This window comes from Mangifera indica, chromosome 18, assembly GCF_011075055.1.
Source record: "Mangifera indica cultivar Alphonso chromosome 18, CATAS_Mindica_2.1, whole genome shotgun sequence".
NCBI lineage: Eukaryota > Viridiplantae > Streptophyta > Magnoliopsida > Sapindales > Anacardiaceae > Mangifera > Mangifera indica.
The window spans coordinates 9,333,019-9,356,394 of NC_058154.1; the positions used below are offsets into that span (position 1 = coordinate 9,333,019).

Here is a 23,376-nt window from a genome sequence, read left to right on the forward strand (position 1 = left end):
TCCCAAATATCCCCTTAAATACCAAAACTACCCTTCTAATTTAAATTATTATTTTATTTAAGGGTAATAAACAAATTTACCCCTAATATTGGGGTTTAAACAAAAATACCCCTAATCTAAAGCATTTAAACAAAAATGCCCCAAAATAATACCAAAACTACCCTTCTTCTATTTCTATATAAACCACATATCTTTCTTCATTTTTAATATATTTGAGAGAGATTTCTAAAGAGAGAAAATAAGTTCGTGTTCAAGATTTCAGATGTGAAGAGAAAAGTTCGTCATTTCGAGGTATTTATCCCTGTCATTACTTTAATCATTATTATTTTATTAATAATGTAATTATATATGATATTTTATATAATAAATTATAGTTGTGTGTAATATGTAAAATAATAAAAATTAGATAGGCTATGTTTTAAATATTATAGTAGTATAGGATAACATGATATTGCTTTAATCGTTATTATTTTATTAATAATGTAATTATATGTGATATTTTATATAATAAATTATAGTTATGTGTAATATGTAAAATAATAAAAATTAGATAGGTTATGTTTTAAATATTATAGTAATATAGGATAACATGATATTACTTTAATCGTTATTATTTTATTAATAATGTAATTATATGTAATATTTTATATAATAAATTATAGTTGTGTGTAATAAGTAAAATAATAAAAATTAGTAGGGTGTGTTTAATAATATTATTCTATCAAATTGAATTATGGAATATGTATAATTGTGTAATAGATATCTATAAATAGTATTTTCAGTGGTATTATTTGTGTTGATTATATAGTTTATTTGGGCAATATACAAATTTACCTCCAAATTTTGGGATTTAAGTAAACATACCCTTATATTAAAGTATTTAAACGAAAATGTCTCAAATATCCTCTTAAATACCAAAACTACCATTTTAAATTAAATTATTATTTTGTAAAGGGTAATACCAAAACATGATATATTTAAGTAGTCACAATATATAATAGAATTATGGAGTAAGTATAATTATGCAATAGATATATGTAAATAATATTTTCAGTCGTATTATTTATGTTGATTATATATTTTATTGTAGGATTAATCTAAATGGCTGGATATGTTTCAATTAGATATGGGGAAAATTGGATAGAAAAGGTGACAATGTTATAAAATACGTTGGAGGTAATAGAAAATTGATTAAAATTCCAGAACACACATCATTCGAAGAATTAATCGAAATAGTGAGCGACAAGTGTAATATAGATCGACGGATATTTAACATTCAGTTGAGCATAAAACCGAGGCATCTCGACGACGGTGCTCCGATAGAAATTTCGAATGATGAGGATGTTGAGGTTCTTAACAATCTATCTAATCTCTTCAAATAATGTGTTCCAGTTTTTGTTATAACTACAGTTACTGATAATAGTTATGAGGATCAATAAGCAGATGAAGATTTTCAAGGTGGTGAGTCGAACAGCTATCTAGAAAATCAAACTATTGGTCTAGAAGAGATTCAAAATATCGAGATCAATCTGAAACAAGAATTCTTAGAGAAAGATTTTGCATATATAAATGAAGTTAATGTTGATGCATTGTATCGCGCAGAAGAATTTCTTAATGGGAACGAAACAACTTTTCCAGATTGGAGTGAATTTAATGGAAAAGTTGTACCTGATGTTCCAATTAAAGAACCAGAAGTTGAAGAGAAGACCTATGTTAATAACGATATTGGAGGTACAAGTTATTTTTCAGAAACAAATCCTACTGGTGGAAATGTTCTTACTGATACATTTCATTGGTTACCACCTTTTCCTGATCAACCATCTACATCTAGAAACTCTAAAGCATCGATCGATACTGATTCTCCAAAAGTTGGTACACTATTTCTTAGTAAACAACATGTCATTGATGCGATACGTCAAGACACGCTTCATAGGGGATATCAATATTACGTGGAAAAATCTGACACGCTTAGATGGTGCATCTATTGTCGCAATGAAGGGTGTAAATGGCATGCACGGGCAGTTAGGGTGGGACAAAGTGATAGCTTTGAATTACGTCATATGGATAGTTGTCACACATGTTATAGAGATCAGATATTACCTAATCATAGGCAAGCAGGTGCCCGAGCTTTGGGACAAATTTTGAGAACCAAATTCATTTTAACATATTAAAATTTATTTCAAAAGTAACATTTTTAAAACACTCGAAACAGTTAGCACTCACATCAATAACAAGTGGAGACGGGAATGTAAGAGGCCCTGTCGATAGTCTGTCACCATCGTCCTGAGAAGACTATAATAGCATGTATAATTATTATAAGGTTACAAATGATTTCATATATAAATAGATAAAATATCTTGTAAAGTATTAACTTTTTTACCTGTCCAACAGTATCTGTATGGTGATGAGATCATCCGACCTCCGTACGAGTAGTCGTATCCACTATACGACTCAATCTATCCTCTACGAGAGTCATCCTACCCTTAATGCAACTAAACCTATCCTCCATCCTAGCCTTTAACCCAGTAAGTCGAGCTAAGATAAGATTTTCCCATCGAGCCAATACAATATCGAAGTGATGAGTGGAGAAATCTGGTCCAGTGACAAGAGGATCATCTGATATCTGCTCAGTGGTAGGAGGCATAGGCACGGGATCAAATGATATGTGCTCGATGGTAGAGGGCCTAGGCACGAGATCCGATGATATGTGCTCCTCGATAGGGTCGCTGATCGGGCACGTGGGAAGAGGCTGAACACAAGCATCAACAGGAGGAGGAGCAACGATCGGAGAACTAACATCACGAGGACTCGATGGTGCATCTCCTGACGTCGAAGAAGATCGACTCTCCGACACCCCTGTATATCGGACAATATCTGCATACCACTCCGTATCTCTCTCAACCGGAGATAAATCTAATGGAAAATTAACATCATCCTACAAAATATTTATTTTCAGTATTCATTATTGTTTTATCTAGAGTATATGTTAATGCTTAATAAATTAGTACTTACTGTATCTCCAGTGAAGATAACTGAGATAGAATCCCATCCCGGAATGTCCTTCGTGTGCCATCTCAACATCCAGGCAGCTCCCACATACGACGACTCCTTTACCCATTGAAATAACGAGGTCAGCGTCTCGTAAATCCAAAACTGCAATATCAATATAAATCGATTATTGTATATATTTACAATCATATTAAACTAATTTTATTTTAAACATTCATTTTTTGTTTGAATTAATAAATACCATAATTACCTGAAATGCTAATGGAAATCCCATGATGTCGTACTGCTTAAGCTGATTTTCCTTTTTCTTTTTCGGACTGAAATCCATAGAAATTCGAGAGATATTATCGCATATAGAGCGATATATCATCTGCCACACTCGTACTCCCCACGGGTATGCATTGAATCCATCAAGATGATCAACTAATTGTAATATCTTCTGGGAAATTGTTTTCCTCAAGTCACTCCTTAACAACCCCATATGAAGATAAAACAACAGTGCTAACTTCACTGCATCAGTGTCATTCTCCCCCTACGGTCTCTGCTGGAAAACACGACTCAGATCAGTATATGTAACTGATTTACACCCGTGAAAATATGTCTGGAGGATCCGATCTGTGGCCTTCGATGGAATGTAGAGGTCGATATCTACCAGATGATTGAATCGAAGGCCTGTCACAATAGCAAACTCATATGCACTGAATCTGACATCCACGTCATTAACCCGAAACCATAACTCCTCTCCCGAAGTCACCTTATTTACCACTCGAAGGATGAAGGAATGTATTAGGACCCCACTAAATCGACTATCCTTCAAGTCTAGGAAGTGTCTGAAACATGTACGTCGAAACATTTGTAATTGTCTCTCTGTTAATAATTTTTTTATCACGGCTCCAACATCTCTATATCCACGTGTAGTAACTTGAGCCTTGAAGTGTTTTTCGAGAGGAAATTGCAATTCATCTCTGCTTTTGTCTCTTTTTCTCTTTTGTACAACTCTCTGTATAAAAATTAAATTACAATTATATTAAATTTATATAAATTTTAGGGAATAAATTATTCAATTCTATACATAGAGGCCTTATTCGAAAAAACAGATATCAAATTCGAATTATACACGTCAAAAAACCTTAAGATGGTTAAATTTCAATTTGATCCCATCTGAAAAATATCAAAAAAGCCCTAAAATTTAATAGAATTGCATTATGCCCCCTGATTCCAACCAGAGGAAACGCATGCTGGATAACTCTGGAAAACCGTAATTTGCCCCACCACGCGAATTCGCGCGTCAACCACGCGAATTCGTGAGTCAACCGCACGAATTCGGGGGTTTGACCGTGATTTTGCGAGTCCACAAAGTTTTCCAATTTCTACTATGCCCCACCACACAATGAAAACGCACATTTTCACCCCCAACCACACGATTATGTGTAGTCCACGACGTTTGAAAAGTTCAAAACACCTCCCCATCTACACGAATTCTGACCACACGAATTCGTGTGGTCACTGCGCCATTCGTGTGGTGACTGCCGAATTCGTGTGGCCACATTTCACCTTCCAAACTTCGTTTTTTAAACTCTATTTCAACAACAATCAACTCTACACCTAATCTAACATAAAAGCCCTAACATAATTCATCAAAATCAGCAAAAAATCAAGCATTTTCTTCGAAAATTTCAAATCCGAACCCTAACGCTAAACACCCAAATTTCACATCAAATCGCTCAAATCGTAAAATGAAATGCATAAAGAGATGACAAGGGTTATTTACTAACCTTTTTGTCCATCATCGTTGCCGGAAACATCGAAAAAATCGTCGAATGAAATCGGAGTTGTCGAGTACGCGAAATGTGTGTTCAAAATTTTCTGTTTTCGTGTGTTTGGCTGTTGTGCACGTGGTTATGGACGATTTTGAGTGGAGGGGCATTTTCGTCTCTTCGCAATTTTGGGGCATTTTCGTCTCTTCGCAATTTTGGGGCATTTTCGTCTCTTCGCAATTTTGGGGCATTTTCGTCTCTTCGCAATTTTGGGACATTTTCGTTTAATGTTAAGATTTAGGGGTAATTTTGTTTTGCCCCTTAATCTTTGGGGCAATTATTTTAATTTCCCTATAATTAATTATAATAAAATTTATTTTATCGTAATAATATTTTAATACTTAAAATAAAGGTGATACATGATATATCACTATTTGTTATAGGAGATTATTGGAATATTTTATTATTTATTAACCTAACAAATTAATATAAGTAATAAAAAATATATTATTGTAAAAATCTTTATTAAACCTTAATCAAATGCCCCCTAATTGTATCCAAATTTGTGTTTTACTTTCATATTTCATACCTGCAACATTACCATATTTGTAACTCTATTATGAACCCAAGCCCCATAGGCCAAATGGAACCACCTTTTTTTGCTTGGCTAATTGCTCCCACCTGGGGTAGTTGCATGCAGTTAAAAAACTGAGAGTTGTTTTAAGTTAGAGATAATGGGAAATTTGGGTATTCTCTGTTTTTCTCTGTCTCCTCTTTTCTGATGAAATGAGGTAAATGATGGCTACTTAGATATCAAAATTTGAGTCTCCTTGTTCTGTCCAATCATCTCATACGTCTTAAGATCAAAGGCATTTAGTTATTGTTGGATTAAAAGCATTTTATGACCACAGGAAATAGATTTACTGTGATTGTATAATGATTATAGCGGTCTTCTTTTCTCTTGACGTTCATTCAGAAGCCAAGCAAGAATTTGATGGAAAATGCTCAGTTCAAGTTTATAGTGTGCAAGCTGGCATTCCAAAGGATCCCGCCACACTTTGGAATGCTGAATATGTACAAGCCAAAGAGCTCTTTAATCAGCCTTCTCTTGATAATTGCTTGGGAGATAATAGGTATGATGAAAATTTATGTTTCTGTTGTCTTTTTGTTTGACATATTTGTGAGGTGAGTAGCCTATTCTGCCTTTACTTTTTTGCATGTAAGTTTTCTCTCTAATATTTTTGTGAGCTACATTTTCCTTGCAGCTTTAAAAAAATTATTTATAATTGATTAAAATTTTGACTGCCTTATTCTGAACCACTTATTTCTGTGCTCCTTTTGAAGCTTCAGTTTTTGAAATTATGGAGTCAATATATTGAAGATTCTTATCTTTTGGATGTTATATGGCACTTCTTCCTTGATACTCAAAGAAGTTTCTTTTCATCAGATTCTGTGGGATTTCAATGTCAAGTGCAATGTAGATGCAACTTCTGTAAGCATTGCTGATGTACAGCCCAAAAGTTCAGGGATCCCACAACTGTCTAAAAGTAATTCTACAGGTCAAAACAATTCAGTTCCACCACTTAAGCAAAATAAAATTCAGCAATCAAGCCCAAAAGTTAGTCTGCCATCCCCAAATGTGGTAAAGAAATGTGAAAGCTGAAAGTAATGATTCTGGAGTTCATGATCAGGCCAAACCTTCTGCTGTTAAAGAAAAAGTAAACCCTTTGCCTGCTAGTAAAAGGTGTTGAAATATCTGTTGTAACATCATGTAAATAGGAAATACATTGTGTAAAATATAAATGCGAAGATATATTTCCTAAGTTAGATAGACGTGGTTAATAGCTTTCCTGGATTAATCGAATTCACTTTTTGTATAATATTATTCTTTTTCTTTGAATCAAAACATCAGATTATTTTACAATCATTTCTTTTCACAAAAGGAAAGGCCAGACTGATAAAATTTCTTCTGGGACTGGTGGCTCATTAGCGAATTTATGGGGTCGTGCATCTACAATGGGAAAGCCCGATTCTGCAGCAGCAGACAATTTAGTTTCAAATTCTACTGGTTTGTCCCATTTGATTTTATCTTCTGTTGCAAATGTGCTTAATTGTAATACAGTATCTCTGGTTATTTATTGTTTTATGCAAATTTATATTCTGCAACTCTACAATCTATGATATTCTTAGCTGACTGGTTCCTTCCATTCTATCCTTTTTCATTTATTTAGCTAGTGCAAAAGCCCAAATATCTGTTCTTGAAGCAGCAGAGAACAGCAGTAGTAGTGATGATGATGCTGAAGATGTCAATTTCAGGAGAACCTCCAATGGTGAAGGAAATAGGAACAGGAAGGTGGTTTTTGATTTATCAGATGAAAATGAATATGAAGATGCTGTCAATTTGGGATCCCCAGACCCTCCAAAAGGAAAATCAGATCTAAATCCAAAAGAAAGTAAAAAACTTTTGGTGATTCAAAAACCAAATCTGATCATTTTGGTAATTTATCTTTTATTAAATATTTTGATTTATAAAAGATAAAATATTTTGATAATTTTTTATTATCAATAATGATGTTATAAATAATATAAGTGATAATTTTATTATCAATTTTAATTGTAATTTTGATTTTATTATAATTATTTTTTGATCATTAATTTTTTAGATAAAAATAATTTTATTTTCATTTAATATAACAAGTAACATAAAAAAATATTTTAAAATATTATTTTTTTTATTATCTTTAATTAAATATAATAATTATTTACATATATCAATTGTATCAAAATTTATCAAATATAATAATAATTTATACTTAGTAATCTTTTAAATAATTCGTCTACAAAGAATTTTTCAATTTTGACAGTAAATATTATTCAAATCAAACGTACTTTTGTGGGGTGTTTCATTTGGAAAATGTTTTATTATTGAAATTGAAAGATTATTTTAAATATATATTACCTTAAGAATTATTGAGTATAAATTATTATTATATTTGATAAAAATAGATAATTGTAATAATTATTGTATTTGAATAGAAGTAATAAAAAAATACTAGTATATTATTTTACTTAAATGTCTTTAAGTATAATTATTTTCAAATATTTTTATATTATTTGTTATATTAATTAAAAATGAAATTATTTTTTTTTTTAAAATTAATAAATTAAGATATAGTTATAATAAATCAAGATGATATTAGTAATATTTTAAATGATAATTAAATTATCTTTTATGTTATTTGTCATTATTAGTAATAAAAAATTATCGAAATATTATATTTTTTATAAATTAAATAAAATAATAAAAATAATAAAAATAAATTATTAAAATAATCTTTAATCACTCTCGATCAAATGCCTCTTTATTGCTTTCAATGGTTACTAAATTTAACTAATATTTTCTCTAGTTTATGTTAATTTTAATGATAGTATAAATTTAAAAATTGTTGGTGACGACATTTAGAATTGCACGGCATCTGCGATTTCAATCGGAACAATTATTGTTCTTTTCAGTTTGAACCACGTGTGTAATATGGTTTGAACAGGGGACCCATCTCTCCTTTTTGATTTGAACTTGAAACGAAAGCAAAGGAGAATGTCTGGTAGCCTGTAATAAAGTCTAAAGTGGGGGAGAAGATTGATGGATGGATTCATGGATATAATCCATATATGGTATTGACCATAAAAGCACGCAACGCCATTTACGGTTCACTCAAACTTGAGTTTTACTCAATGCCAAACCAATCAAAAGGGTCCGAGTTTACTTACAGTAAACGACACGGTGAAATGTCATTCGAATATTATATCATATATTAAAATTTTACTTTTTTAAATTATGTATTAAATATCGTATCATATTGTTTGATATAATTTTTAAAAATTAAAATAATAAAATTTTAACATAATAATAAAAAAATATAATTAATATATCATTATTTCAAAAAATATTAAAAATATCCTTAAGATTTTAAAAATTCTCATATAAACCTCTACTATATTATTATTTTTTCTAAAAAATATATTGATCTATATCGATAATATATATCATATCATATGATATATTTTTATTATTATATTAATTTGATATATCTTATAATATATATTATTTTATATGTATATCGTATCGTAGAATATTAATAACTATGTCATTCTTAAAGTTAAAAGCACGGTTCTTTTTTGGTAACATGTTACCTTAGGAAAGGTTCATTAAATTTGTTTCATTCCCTTGTATGATTTTCATTCATAGTTGAATGCACACTTCTTATTTCTCATAGTTACCCTAATGGGGACTTGCAAAGAATGCATTCGAGTTGAGATGCAATGAGAAAAGGTCAGCCATGATGGAGAAGGATGGAAGTAAGGAATTTAAAAAGGCATAAGCGACTTTTGATTGAGATAGATGCAATTGGTTCCCGAGGGAATTTGGAAGCAAAAACGAGGGAGAAGCATGTGAATGGGAGAGGGAAAGAGTCAGATTCTTTCAATAAAAGTACCATTCTATAATTGGGACTGAAATTGAAAGAAATTTGTATTCTTAAGAATGAAACCCATTCCTCTTTGTTGATCTCAAAAAAAGAGACTATAAGTTTATTCATTGCTTCACACATCTATTGTAGCCTCTATCAAAAAAGAGGTTAGGTAAAATTAGTAAAATATTAAAATTTCCAAGAAGAAGTTCTAGGTTTAAACTTTTGTTACATTTGTGAAACCTTCTAATTAATTGTTTATAAAAAAAAAAAAAAAGTTAGGCTACTCCATTTCAACAAAAGACTCACACCCAAGTTCCATAGCTTTGGGTCTGTAATCTAGATCCTGAATTTCCTACCCCGAGAGGGAAGGGTCCTTCCCTTTTTGGCCAGTTATGGGCAATTAGGGATTCGAACCCGTGACACCGTAGTTCGTAGCCATGCGCTCTAATCCTTTGAGCTATAGGCTCTGCCTCATCTACATTGGATCTGTCCCAGAGGTACTCTAAAAAAGAAAGGAACCTTTTCGCTCCTCGGCCATTTCGCCCTTACATCGTGTGCCAAAATGAATAATTTAGGCAGTGCCAACTCCACAAATTTTGTAGCCAAGAAACTCAAAAAATGATCCCGAAAGCTCAATCGACCCCAATCACTCAACACAATGGTATTCAGGAGAGGAAAGTCAATGTTGGGGATAGAATTTCAGACAGCTATTAATACTATCTACCACCCCGAACAATATTTTTGCAGAAAAATTAGAACTGGTTCCTTCCCTTTTTACAAAATCCACATGTTCTTGTTCAGTTAACCAGAGAAAAAACAGACTCGAAACAAGTCCAAACAAACACAAATGAAGAGGTCAAATTAAGAAACAAAATATGGAGGTTGATTCGAGAGAACGATATACATGATTTACAATCAAATCTTGTGTAAGATACCTGCATCTCCCTATTTTAGCCTTCATGGATTAAGTTCGTTGGTTCACTCAAAACATACTTGGGTAGTTCATATTTTGCACCTGCATGAAGAGCAGGAGAATAGCAAGAATTTCAAGATGAAGAAAAATTATGTTTTGAGAGAATGACAATATTATCTGAAAAATACCTCTTTCGTCATAGCAAATTGTCAAATCAGGATTTTGAACAATGACCCCCGCACTGTCAATAATAGCTTGTGCAAGAGTTAGATCTGCTTCAGCTGCAGCTCGAAGTGCATCCCATATCTCTGGTATCACACAAAAAATATTTATATTTTAGCAAGTTTTATCATAAATTCAATAGTGTCTATTCACAACAGTATTATAGGTATTCATGAAATAACAAAATATTTAAACAGATTGAACTTCTACGTAAAATCACACAGAATTTAAACAGATTGAAAACTTTGCCTCTTGACATAATATATTTCAAAATCTTCTCCCCATCATTTCATTTCTATACATTAAAAAAAAAAAAGCAGTTCTTGTCAGAGTTGATTTCAAATTTATATAATACAGCACTAGAGTTTCTCCCCTTAAAACTTAATCATATGCATATATAACCAAATCAACTTACATGAATGCAACTCAAAATGGGTTATCATTATACAGCACCTTAATGCTTATAAAATTGTCATACTGGGGGGATTACGTCTAGTTTATCGTGCCCCATCATGTTCTTCCTCTATACAATGCCATTTTGTTGACCTTCTCCATATCCTAGGAGAGCAACTTAGATCAAAGTAGACTCTGGTCTTGATTTTCTAATCTAGCTCACCATTACACGCAATTCTACTTTGCATTACTCAAAAAGTTAACCATCACCTGCAATGAAAATCATTGCAGTTCTGTGATTACTATTAACTGAGAGGTGAGTTATGGCTACTAAAACTTTAGTGCCAGAGACATTAGGACCAAAGGGCAATCCATAAGTTGATTTTTGAGTGTTTGTATAAGAAATGCTTTTGATGATAATCCTTAGCACAAAAGCAGATTGTAGCCTTTTGTTTGTACTGTATATTTTCATTCTCCATATGCATATTTAGTCCAAGAAAACAAAAATGTTTCCTTTTGGGTCACTGTAACTATCAACTCTCACCATTCCCCTGCTTCTTATTCAGCTCTAGTTGAACACTGAAACCTTTCAAAGATAAACAAATCCATTGATCATATATATATATTGGTAAGTAGGCATATATTAACAGCAAAAAAACTGAAACCTCAAAGACGAAGCCCCCAAGAACAACCTAAGTTCATCTTGATCTAAAGGCAACAAGATAACAAACCACAAGGCTAAAGAAACAAGCCAGCCCAAGTATAAATTTCAGTGAGACAACAAGTATAATCATCTTTCTATATCACATTGAGGTAAATATGTACATAACAAATTCCCTCCCCCAGTCCCAACAATCATGGTCCAACTCCAATAGCAAAGAAATCAAGATACTTTGGATAGATTTGGTTTGGTTAAAATAATCAACCAGTTCCAGATCAAACCATTATGGAAAACCATGGTGAAATTCAGTCAAAACATACCCTAGACCAAGTCAAACCCAATCGAGCACATCCTTTTTGGCCTGCCATTTATCATTGCAAATCCTTTAATAATTTACCACATGACTCCTAATACCAATGTGTACGGATCCACTTTGCACAAGACCAAGCTATCCAAGAAGAGTTTCCCTCTGATATGTTAGGCATACACAGATCAAAATCCATCACATACTTCTGTACTTTATCAAGTCATTAACTAAACCATTAATCTCAACTGAAAATGGTAACAGTCCTCAAATAAAAATTATATCATCATTTGCTTTGAGCTTCTATGATCCTGCTAATATGAAATAGCTTCAAGCAGTAAAAACAGTGCATGAAAAAGCAATATCTGGTTATGGCAAAACTGAAAAAGCAAGCTAGAACCTGAAGAAAAATAGTCTTGTTTCTTCACTCTACTAGGTCTAACATTGCATTGTTGATTGTCGTCTCTTAAACAGTGAAGGCTTATAGTCTCGTTGGTGATACTATTTCCATACAATTCAAATGCCAGTCTGGACTTTGTCAATCTCATTAGCTAATCATGCGAGATATAAGACTTTAGCAGAATGTTTTTTCTTCTTGTTAGGAGAAGGCATTAACAACATAACTTCCAATGGCCAATCATAGTTGATAAAGGTGAAAAACACTTGTCTTATCGCTCAAGCAAAAAAAGCGAGACAAAGGCAAAAAAAAAAATTTTAATTAAAAGGGACGGTGACAAGAAAATGGAGTAGAGTCTAAATGAAAGAGAAGAAAAATGGTAAATAAAAAGTTGGCAGGTGACTAGCTGACTACATTTAATGCGGCAAGTGTAAAACTTCAATAAAGGAAAAAAAATTATACATTAAATACTATCGTTTGATCCCCATCTCTCCAATGACCTCTAAAACAATCTCAAAACTCAACGGTGATTTTCTCACAATCTTAAATCTCTCTAACAACCTTTTTATCAACCTTCATAAATAGCCAACGACCTTTTTGATGACCTTATAATTCTCTGTTAACCTCTCTGACAACCCCGAAACTCGTTGATAACCCTCAAAATTGTCTCAGACATCACCGAAGTCTTGTGTAATAATAAAGTGCATTTCTGACACCTAAAGCTTCTCCAAAGGCGTTGGAAAAGCACTAAAAGTGATTGTCTATGGACCACTAGTTGCCTTGACAATACTCAAGGGGATGGTCACATCGCCTTGAGTAAAGCCTCAGCAAGGCCCACCTTTGACAACTATGTGGCCAATCATGCACATTAGACTCTAATATAAATGAATTTTGGGGGCAGCTCACACTTCAAGTTTTTCCAAATTAGACTACATCAACTTCATAGACTAGAATGTACTTTAAGGTTAACTTGGCCAGATTATCAAGCATTCAAGCCCTAAGACGGGCAGTCAAGCTGGTGCCTCAAAACCAGAAATATTAAAGAAGACCTCAAAACAAGATAAATTGCATGTTGACACCCAAAAGAAAAGCCAACCATCACACAACCTTGACAAACATATTTTAGTCCATATGAAGCCAACAACACCTTTGAGTACAGCCCGATGCCTTGATTGATAAATTTGGCGATTTTAAGCTTCACATAGGAAAAAAAAACACAATTTTTTGCATAATCCAGCTCCAAAATGTGTCATCTTTGTATGAAATTTCATCAAAAACAATAATATTATACCTTGTATCAACAAAAGTGATTTTTAGCAACCTTCATAAGCAATAAAGCTTAATGCTCCATAAATTATTTCTCCAGTAAACTACAATTGGCTGAGCCTCGCTGAAAGTAAAAACAACTAGAAGACCAACCAAAGTGCAGTCTCAACATTTTAAGGAGAAAAAATCTTAATGTATGAAAAAAAGTTTAAGTTTGAAAATTCTCCACATGCAACTGATGCAGAGGGTAAGAAATTAATGAATACGTTTTTTTTAAGTTTTTCTTTCTATTCCAATCCTATAGATTCTAAAGCTTTTACCCTAACTGTAACTCTTAGTTTAGTGCTTATCAAAATTTTGCTAAATATGGTGAAAATTGGATCACAAAAACGGCATCGCTTAAAATTTTTCAGAAAAGACCAAAGAGAAGTTGTACATACATTCAGGCCCACACATCATTTAATGAACTCTCTATTTCAGATGGTGTGATTTATGGAATTAATTCATCATAATTACTTATACTGATAAAAAGGAAAGTAGCTCAAGTAATCAACCAACAATAAATTGTCTTCATATCCTCCGTCAAATAAGCAAGTAGTTTCAAGTTCAGATCTATAATGCCAACTAGTTAACCTAATCTTCAATTTTGCGCTGACAAATTTAAGAAAATTCTGAGGAACACTACCTTTCCGGCCACCATAATGAGGAGCAGTATCCCAAAACTCATCACGCAGCTGCATCAACTGAGACTTCGTTATTGGCTGAGGATGTTTCCATGACTTTGGCTTTCGAATCTTTTTCACAGACCCTGCTATAACCAATTCAAATTTACAAAATTAATAGCTAAAACTCAAGATTTAAGCTTTCAAGTTCATGGGATCCAAAAACACAAAAAAAAAAAAAAAAAATGAATAAACCTTGTGCCACAGAGGCATTAACTAATATTGACTTAAACACCTCTACACAACACAATCCATGTCCATCAATTACAAAGTGTTTATATATATATATAAAATGAGGCACTAAGGAGGGTTCCATAAATTTATATATTATGATTTTCCTTTCCTAGGATTTGCATACACTAGTTCTACATATTCACACAGCAAATTCAAAATCACATCACGACTTCCATTCAAAATTAAGACCAGCAAGGAAAGTTATTTAAGAAAGCCGAAAGTGTTCTTAATAGATCTCTTCATCTTAGTATCCTAAACACATATCTCAATTTGCATGTGCTTAACACCATACTTAACAAAAAAACAAATAAAAATTTCACCAATTTTCATCAGAGACTCTCCGCCGTCTGGTCAAAATCACGCAACAAAATTAAGCCTACTCAAGTATTAAACACGAGTTCACCAATCGTATAAAAAAATTACACACACTAAAAATGCATTTAATCAAACAGTCATGACACGAAAAAACATCAAACCAAACCAACGGTGAACCTAATGAAAGGCGATGCACACGCAATTGATCAACAACAGCATGAATCAGACAATTGATAATGAAGTGAAAGAGAGTAAGGTGATTAACCGTCGGCTTTGGTGTGTGAGGATCCAGCGCAGCCCATGCTGATGCTGAATCTTTGCTCCAAGATTTGAGGTTTTCGCAGTCCTCGTTCAGGGAGAAATGAAATCAATTAATAATAATTATTATTATTATATAAGGAAAGCCGAGAGCGTGAAGGAGTGAGAGAGATTTTTTTGTTTTCCGGTGAGCGTCCGTGCGTTTCTTCCGTGAGTTGAAAAAAAATTCAAAGCGGAAACAATTAATAAAAAATAAAAATTATGATTGATTAATAATTTTCCTTTTAGGGATGCTTGCCTCTGATATGATGTCACCCTGTCACAATAATATCATTATTATTATTATTTTTTAATCAAATTATGAGTTCAAATGAATTTTGTGAAGGAAGGAAACCTATCCAGAGTAGACATTCTTTTTAAGTTAAGCAAGTTTAATTTTAAATCTAATTACCTACTCTATAATCACCAAATCGATAGTTTAAAAATTTGATATTAATATATCATCAAGATACAAATAAATTATTTAAATTTATTTATATAAATTAAAATATCGATTTTGATTGAGTGATACATTTTTCTCTCACTTCAAAATTATTAATTAGATATTAACACCTCAATTTGTAGTGATAAATTTATATTATTTATTTATACACATAATATTACTCTTTTAATTTTTTATGAATAAAACTAGACATAAATAAATTGTATAAATTAGACACCAGTGTGTGATGAATTGATGTAAAGATTTACTTTTGAAATAATTCAATCAGATACTATTATGACTAGATACAAGTTGAGTTTGAATAAGACTTAACTTGTTTTTGGTGAATTGAACTCATTGAACACGTGTTCAACTCGCTTCATAATTTTACTGTTCGTGATCAGCTTGCACTTAACTCGAGTTTGTGTGTTCTGGCTCAAGTTCGCTCTAATCAACTTCGAGTTCACATTTCAAACTCGTGTCAAATTCTGGAGTATTCATATATACATTCTCTAACATCATTTAGAGTTCATTTATTAACAAAATCGAACCGTATTTGGCTCGCGAGTTGTATGAGTTGAGCAAGGTACCTATTCAAGTTCAAGTCTGGGCTAGTTTTCGTTTGTACTCCCAAGCTCGTATTCGGGTTTAGACTCGTAATCTTATATTTGTGTTTGAACTCGTTCGAACAAAATTTATTTCAAACTCAAACAAACTCACTTCAAATTTAACTCGAGATATTATTATATCATATTATATAAATAAATTTATACAATTTATTTGTTTATATAATATCACTCTTTTATAAACCATCATAAATCATCGAAATAATATGATTATTTCTTATTGATATTTAGAAAGTGTGTATATATATATTTATCAATAAAAATATGTATATATATAATTTTGTACATAGTTTAAATATATAAATAACATGATTAGATGATTTTAAATTAAAAATAAAATAAAATCTAATTATATAATAATATATAATTTAAATTATATACTAAAAATATGTATCATAATAACGTTTTATATATATATATATATATATATATATATATATATTCACAGTTGAGGTAATTAATATAAAAAGAAGCCAAAATCAAAAGTAGTTTATTTTTGTCACCAATCAGTTGTCTAAATCAAAGAGGTTGCAAAGGGATAGACCAAGTAAAGTGCTTTTAATTGTTGAAATAAACAAATAAACAAACATGATGCAACTTTTCCAAATCACGGGTTATTTATGTCAACATAAAATATCACAATTTTTCATGGTCATCATTTTTGTTTATGGCATTTGATTCTCTTCATAATTAGAATTTTATGACTATCACGGGACAGAAAATCAAAAGTTTAATCTTGATATAACGCCAAATATTATTCCCTATGTTTTGCCTCTCAAACTATTAGTTAAAAGTGATTACACTAAATCTTAACAGTTATAATAAAATTAATCCTTGAATTTGGTTATCACTTGTTAGGTTGTTGACAGATTGACGAGCTCAGGCTAGGGGATCCCTTTCTGTTCTTCTGGGATCATTCAAGCATTATTATAGCCCAACTTTTATATGCTAAAAATGTACTTGTGTGGAAACTGAATTGTTTCTTCAATGGGGAATGTCAACTGTCTCCTTTGTATCATTCCAATCTTCCATTAATGCTATCATTGCAAACATGGTTGCCATTAAAAATGTTTGATGTTGCCATGTAGCAGAAATATTGGTTAATAGTTACACAGAAAAGGAAATTGATTCTTCAGTTTATTGAAGAACTACTGGAATTAGATTCTGAAGGGCTGAATGCAATAAGAAAACAAAAACAATTCTGCAAAACATACTTAACTCCGCAAAACTCAGTTTTCAACAACCATGCTTCTAAGATATTATCAGTTTCTTTTAGAGACCCTTTGCAGTACTTCATGGGTTGCAGAACTCAGACCTAGAAACTTTTTTTTTTTTTTTGAGCTAAGCTCTTGGGTTACAGTTTTGGTTTGAATATGGAGTTCAAGTTTCATGGCACCAAGCAAAGAAAAGGATACAACGAAAAGTGAAAAAAAGTTGAAATTACCTGCAGGTGAGAGCAATCACTTAAGTTTTATGTTTATATTTAGAATCGGTAGGTTTCATCCGCATACTTGCTCCTCATATTGTAATGGTCGAACTTCAGGTTGTCATAATCCAGTGGCTTGACCTCAGCTGGTTTTGGATCCATGCCACTTGCTCCATAAACAAACTCTCCACTTCTATCGCGTTGACGATGTTTTGTTCTTTCTTTCTGGCTCTTAGATTTGACATACGGAGGTTCACCTGACCCATAGAAGTTTGAAAATTCATGTCGCTTTGAGGAGGACCTGTGCTTGGTGAATAGAGAAGGTTCCTTAAAACTGGATGATTTGATCTTTGGGGGTTTCACTTCTGAATATTTATCCGTTGTAGTGGGAGTATGGATGTGATGGGCTTCAGATACCAGAGCAGCTGACTTCTGCCTTTGCATTAATGGGGGCTCAACATCGTCTTCAAGCATTTTGAGATTATCCTTCAATGGAGTCAGACCCTTGGAGCCGACACCACCAGGTCTCATTCGGGAGGGGATAAAGTAAAGGAATATGCTACCAATTGCCTCAAATAAAAGCTTGGAAAGATCAACAATTAATTGTCCGAAAGATGGCCATCCTGGTTCCTCTTTCATGTTATCTGCTATAAGAGTGGATTTCTCCATATTTGGCTGTTCTTTGAATTCGCTGTCCAAAGGTTGTTGCTGCATCAATTCATAAATCAGAATAAGCAAACGGTGAAAAAGTATACATGTGAACTAACATAGATGTTTTACTGGGGTAGGAAAATATAGCACACTTATCTTCGAAGATCCGAGGGAAATTATATTACCACATAAACGGCAATCAACCATTATACGAAATGGTTAAAAAATAGAAATACAATTCTTCTGGTCTCTATGTGTACCACTTGTTTACTTCTCTGTATATCCTTTTATCTCTTTTAATTAAGTTTATGGTGTTTTTTTTTTAAATTAAATTGCTTGCTATGAGAACATAGAAAGTAAATAATACTTCAGCAGAAATATTGTGGTTGAACTAGTTATAAGTATCTAAATTGTCTATATTCTTCATTTCCTGACAATGAAAGAAATGACGTAAAATTCTACCATAAAAAAGATACCGTTCTTGAGAAGAAAGAAGGACCAAGTCCCTGCTGAAGCATGCAGGCAGCATATCCAACCAAAACAGCACCTATAACCATCAGTATATCTGCTAGAAAAACCATTAATCTGTCAGTTGGTAGGGGATGTTTAAAGCTGAAATGCAACAAAGTGATGAAGAAGCAAAGCTTCATTTATACAGAATTATAAATGCAACTATTATAGGAAAAGACTTAAAACATATCAAACAGTTTTGAAGATTAAAAAAAATGTCGATACAAGACAAAGCTATGCATTGATGAAACAACTGATGCATCAGCATGTTGAATAAGGTGAAAGAACTGACAATTGGAGCTAACCTTATTTCTTTCATATAAATTTTTCTTGCTACCATGTCTTAAAATAAATATTACAAAGCAACAACATAAAAGGACTGGCCATACTTGATCACTAAAGTTGAAGTTCATTCATCTATTAAGAAAGCACTTCAGTTATACACACACACAAAAATGAAGCCACTAATCTTGTAATAATTGTCAGAAATTGAGTTTCCTGCAACCACAATTGGAAAATTATTCAATTCCTGCAGCCAAAACACCCCACTCTCAGACTATTTTAGGCTTAATACTAAGTCTCACTTCATCATGTTGTGATATATAAGATATATAAATCAAAAGAAATCAGAAATAGTTAAACAATTGGTATTTGGCTACTAAACGTATGTTAATAGCTTAGTTAACATGATTATGGAGACAATGATACAGGAAATTGGACGGATCCATGGTGTACAGCACCGTCCAGAGCACATAAACTTGATAGGCATAGTCAATATAGCCACTAAGGGTCAATGAACTTCCTATTCTTAAAGCTAGTACACTAGCAATCTCCAGTAACACCAGATGGCCTTACAAGAGAATGAAGATTTAGAAACCAGTAAATTTCTGTTTCTATGATTTTCTAAATTTGACACTGGCATCTGTCATCTGATAGTATAAGTCATTATGCAAAATTCCAGTTAAAGGTATATTAGAATCACTTACATCATAACCATCTTAAGTTTCAATAAATGAATTCTGGATGTATTATCCCTTGCCTCTAACACTTTCTAGAATATTCACCAGATATAAAAATATTCAAGATCACTATGACCTTTCAGTTTGACCCAATTTCCTTCAACAGGATAAAAGTGCAGCTGCAGTGATTTACAACTAGTAATTCCTAGTATTCGAAGCCCCTTTGGAAGAAAGTCACAACTTTAGTGATAAAGATAGAACTTGGATATTTCAGATGGTTTTCCATGCATGTAAAAGCTCTTAACAGACTTAGTGTCACGGTATTAGTCAGAAGAAAAGTGAATGAAAACATAATTTCACCGTATAAAGTAGTTAAAGCCCTAACAAATTCAACAAACTGCACAAAGAGTATCAAATATCTGATTCAAGAAAATCACCAGATATTTATTACAAACATTTTGAGAAGAGATCAGTCTAATTACCATGGCAATCTATCAAGAAGCTAAATATTAACTCTTCAACATTTGCGCATGTTTACTGGAACTGCAAAACTTATCAAGCTGCCTTCCAGAACAACCACAAATATACTATATCATTTTTTATAAGATTTCCATTTCCAATCAGACAAAAGGTGCAGGACAATGCCTTGACATAACTAATTTCAAGAGGATCAACAATGTCAGAAATTTTCAAACATGTAGTTGGCAAACAGACATTACAAATCCCTAGGCCTTTGCATACAGAATGAGTTAAACAATTAACGAGACCACTTTATATTAATTCAGTGACACCAAACACAACATTGAACTGCAATAAACAACATCACCTCTAAGACAGCTTATGGCCACAGTACAGTTGCAACTCAAGGCAAGATCACAAAAATCACAAGATTAGATGGGTGCTATGAAAAAAAAAAAAAAACTTACGAAGCAAACAACAAAAGTCAGCTCCAGACCTGTGGGATAAATGGAATCAGCCTGATATTCACAATCATCTTGGTTAAGTGAGATTTGTCGAAGAGCAGCATTTCCTCTGTCAACAACTAATAAGGAACAGGTGGGTCGAACATATACCACATCGAAATCATTTGAGAACTTTGCATCCTCACTGGGTCCATCTCTGAACCCTGCAACATTTGACTTCCCACCAGCAATGGTTGTCACACCTGGAAACAATTTCCAAACTTAACAACCTCCTATCTCATCATTATTAATCTCGGCAGAAGGTCCCAAAATACATATTTAAAGTTATTTATTTAGTTTTGGATAAAATTTTGTTGCACATTTACATGAGCTTTAATAGTTTAGCACGCACTAACACAATGTCAACCAAGTTCTGATTTGAACTATGCATACCTGCATCTCCTATCTTTCTGATTGCAAGATTCAAAGTATCAGCAACATACAGGTTCCCTTTATCATCCATGGCTACACCTTTGGGATGATTGAAACGAGCTTCATTTGGCTTTCCATCCACATGTCCAGTGTAGCCCTGAAAGGACCCGGCAACCAATCTTCCCCGGCTATCTACAGCAATTAGAAATGATAAAAAAAAAACACAATCAAGAAATCATCAGTGATAAACAGCTAAATTTTATCTACAAATCATATTAAGAAAATTTTACTACATTAGCAACTATGACGTATAAGTTGAACACAGTAATGGTGTTGCACAATCTGAGTCTCACTTTCCAAACAGATTAAAGAGAGTTATACTCTATGTTTTCACAATGAAAACCAAAACACTATTGAAGAATTAATGTCTGAACCTAATATTCTAAATTAGTTCAGTCCTATTCTGTACCTAGAATGCATTTTAATATCACAAAATAAAAAAATCTGATAATATTAATAACCAAAAAATTGTGTATTTTGCCTTCTTGTAATTGAATTTCATGATAACCAACAATTTTTTGTATTTTACTGCACTTGAATGTACATCTTCGCAAAACCCTTTGCATTATTCCACTAAATGAAAATTAAAAACCTGGGGAAAATGAAGAAAAAGAGTTGCATTGCACTAAAAATGGAGTATTTCTTTTTCTAGGTCCCAAACAACATAAAATCAAGGATTCAAAAACCAGTACATGTTTTCTCTAAGCACTTATGAAGCAACAAAATGAAACTTGAGATGCTAAATTTTTGCCAAAGCAGAGTTAAGGAACAAGCATACACTGGGACAATGGTGGAGTGATTTTTACAATGTTGCTATTGACTTCATCAACAGCAAACAGCTCACCGTCCTCAGAGACCCGGATCTTGTAAGGAACTACTCCAATCTCACTCCCTTCAACCACAGTCTCAACTAAGTAGCCATTTTCAAATTGAAGAACATTCCCATCTGCGGAAAAAAAAAAAAAAAAAAAAAGAAAATCATTATGGAACATAAATTGGGTTTGATTACTTAACAAAAATTTTATAAAATGAACCTATACTAAATCAGTTAAAATTCTATCAACTAACCAGATTGAGGTTCTTTGGAGGAGGATGACCTGGTTGTCCATTTTAGAAGAGAAGACAGGTGCTTTATCAAAGGCCCTGAGCATCAGATTTTTTTAAAAAAAAAAAAAAGTGAAGCCATGGCCAAACAAACAAAAGCACACACATCAAGTAAATATCTAAAATAATTAAAACATACAAGCAGAACAGAATAAGAGAAAAAACTGTATTGCACAAGTAATCAAACAGATCAAAAGAACCCACAACCAGAACAATTCAAGCACTATAAATTATGCATCAACAAACCTGATCAAGCACAATGATTCATAATTTAAAAAAAGAGCAAAAATAACCCAAAATTAAAACTTCAAGAGAAAAAAGCATGATATAATTGAAAAGGATAACAATAACGGACAATAAATCAAGCTAAAAAGGTGAATAAAACGAAAAACGAAAGCTAACCTATGTAAAAAACAAGCAGATTCAAAAGAAGAAAAGCAAGAGAATTACCAGCAGGAGCAGCATGGGCTTGAAATTGAAGAGTGAAAGCAATTAAAAGAGTTAAAGTGATGAAAAGATGAGATTCCCTCATGGCTGGCTCACTAAACTAAGAAAAAGAAACCCCGAGTTTCTGAGAGGAAGAAAGATCAGAAATGGGGTTGTTTTGTTGCATGTAACGGTGAAACCATGAAATAGAAGTGAGACTGAGAAAAAGATTCACAAAAAGAAGTACTAATTCAGTGTTTTCAGCGGCTCTCCTTGTACTGGTTTCAGCAGTTTGAGCTTGTTGGGCAACAGTGGAAACCAGCTTTTGTATATTATTGTATTTGTTAAACGGGTGAAAGCAGATGGGAAAGCAGGGCTTTTAATTTGCCCGAACAAGATAAAAAGGTGAGATTTTCTAGGAGGACAAAGGAAAACAATTTGGGAGGGAGAAAAGATTAAAATGGAAAAGTTCAGCTAAGGAACAAGAATAAATGAAGTGGGCAACCAGTGCCCGTTGGCAGTAGCCATACAAATTTTGTAAAATTGAAAAAAAAAAAAAAAGGTTGCGAAAACACTTATTCCGACCCAAGGTTTAGGAAAAGCAACTTCATACCCGCAAACTATTAAAAGTTTAAATACTTACCTATCTATTAAATTTTAATCTTATTATCAGAAGTAAAATTCTTATTTAGAAATTTATTTAAACTCATATTTTAAGATTATTCTTAAGTTTTGAAATGTTTATTTTTGTATTTTAACCTTATATTTCCAAATTTAAAAACTGATTTTAGGATGATAATCGAAAATCAAATCTAAAAACTAAGAGAGAGAAAAATGGTAAAACTAAAATGTTTAAAAAAGTTGAGGGTGGCTATAATG

At 32.5% G+C, this 23,376-nt stretch overlaps 2 protein-coding genes across 4 annotated transcripts; both read right to left on the bottom strand.

The window, feature by feature from the left end:
• Positions 1-9,973: 9,973 nt before the first annotated feature.
• LOC123201487 (ubiquitin domain-containing protein 2-like) lies at positions 9,974-15,166 on the bottom strand. 2 transcript variants are annotated; one of them, XM_044617012.1, is made up of 4 exons: positions 14,928-15,166; positions 14,077-14,202; positions 10,337-10,456; positions 9,974-10,250 (listed from the first exon to the last, which is right to left on the bottom strand). In XM_044617012.1, exons 1-4 carry the CDS (start codon positions 14,962-14,964, stop codon positions 10,186-10,188), a joined length of 348 nt encoding a protein of 115 aa, XP_044472947.1. In that variant the 5' UTR covers positions 14,965-15,166; the 3' UTR covers positions 9,974-10,185. The 2 variants fall into 2 exon arrangements, with proteins under 2 accessions (XP_044472947.1, XP_044472948.1); XM_044617013.1 differs by having other exon boundaries at positions 14,077-14,199; positions 14,928-15,164.
• Positions 15,167-17,226: 2,060 nt separating this feature from the next.
• LOC123202181 lies at positions 17,227-22,965 on the bottom strand. Of its 2 annotated transcripts, none has more exons than XM_044618001.1 (7): positions 22,522-22,965; positions 22,036-22,110; positions 21,746-21,913; positions 20,929-21,099; positions 20,529-20,738; positions 18,581-18,672; positions 17,227-18,161 (listed from the first exon to the last, which is right to left on the bottom strand). In XM_044618001.1, exons 1-7 carry the CDS (start codon positions 22,601-22,603, stop codon positions 17,511-17,513), a joined length of 1,449 nt encoding a protein of 482 aa, XP_044473936.1. In that variant the 5' UTR covers positions 22,604-22,965; the 3' UTR covers positions 17,227-17,510. The 2 variants fall into 2 exon arrangements, with proteins under 2 accessions (XP_044473936.1, XP_044473937.1); XM_044618002.1 differs by having other exon boundaries at positions 18,581-18,669; positions 22,522-22,963.
• Positions 22,966-23,376: the final 411 nt, after the last annotated feature.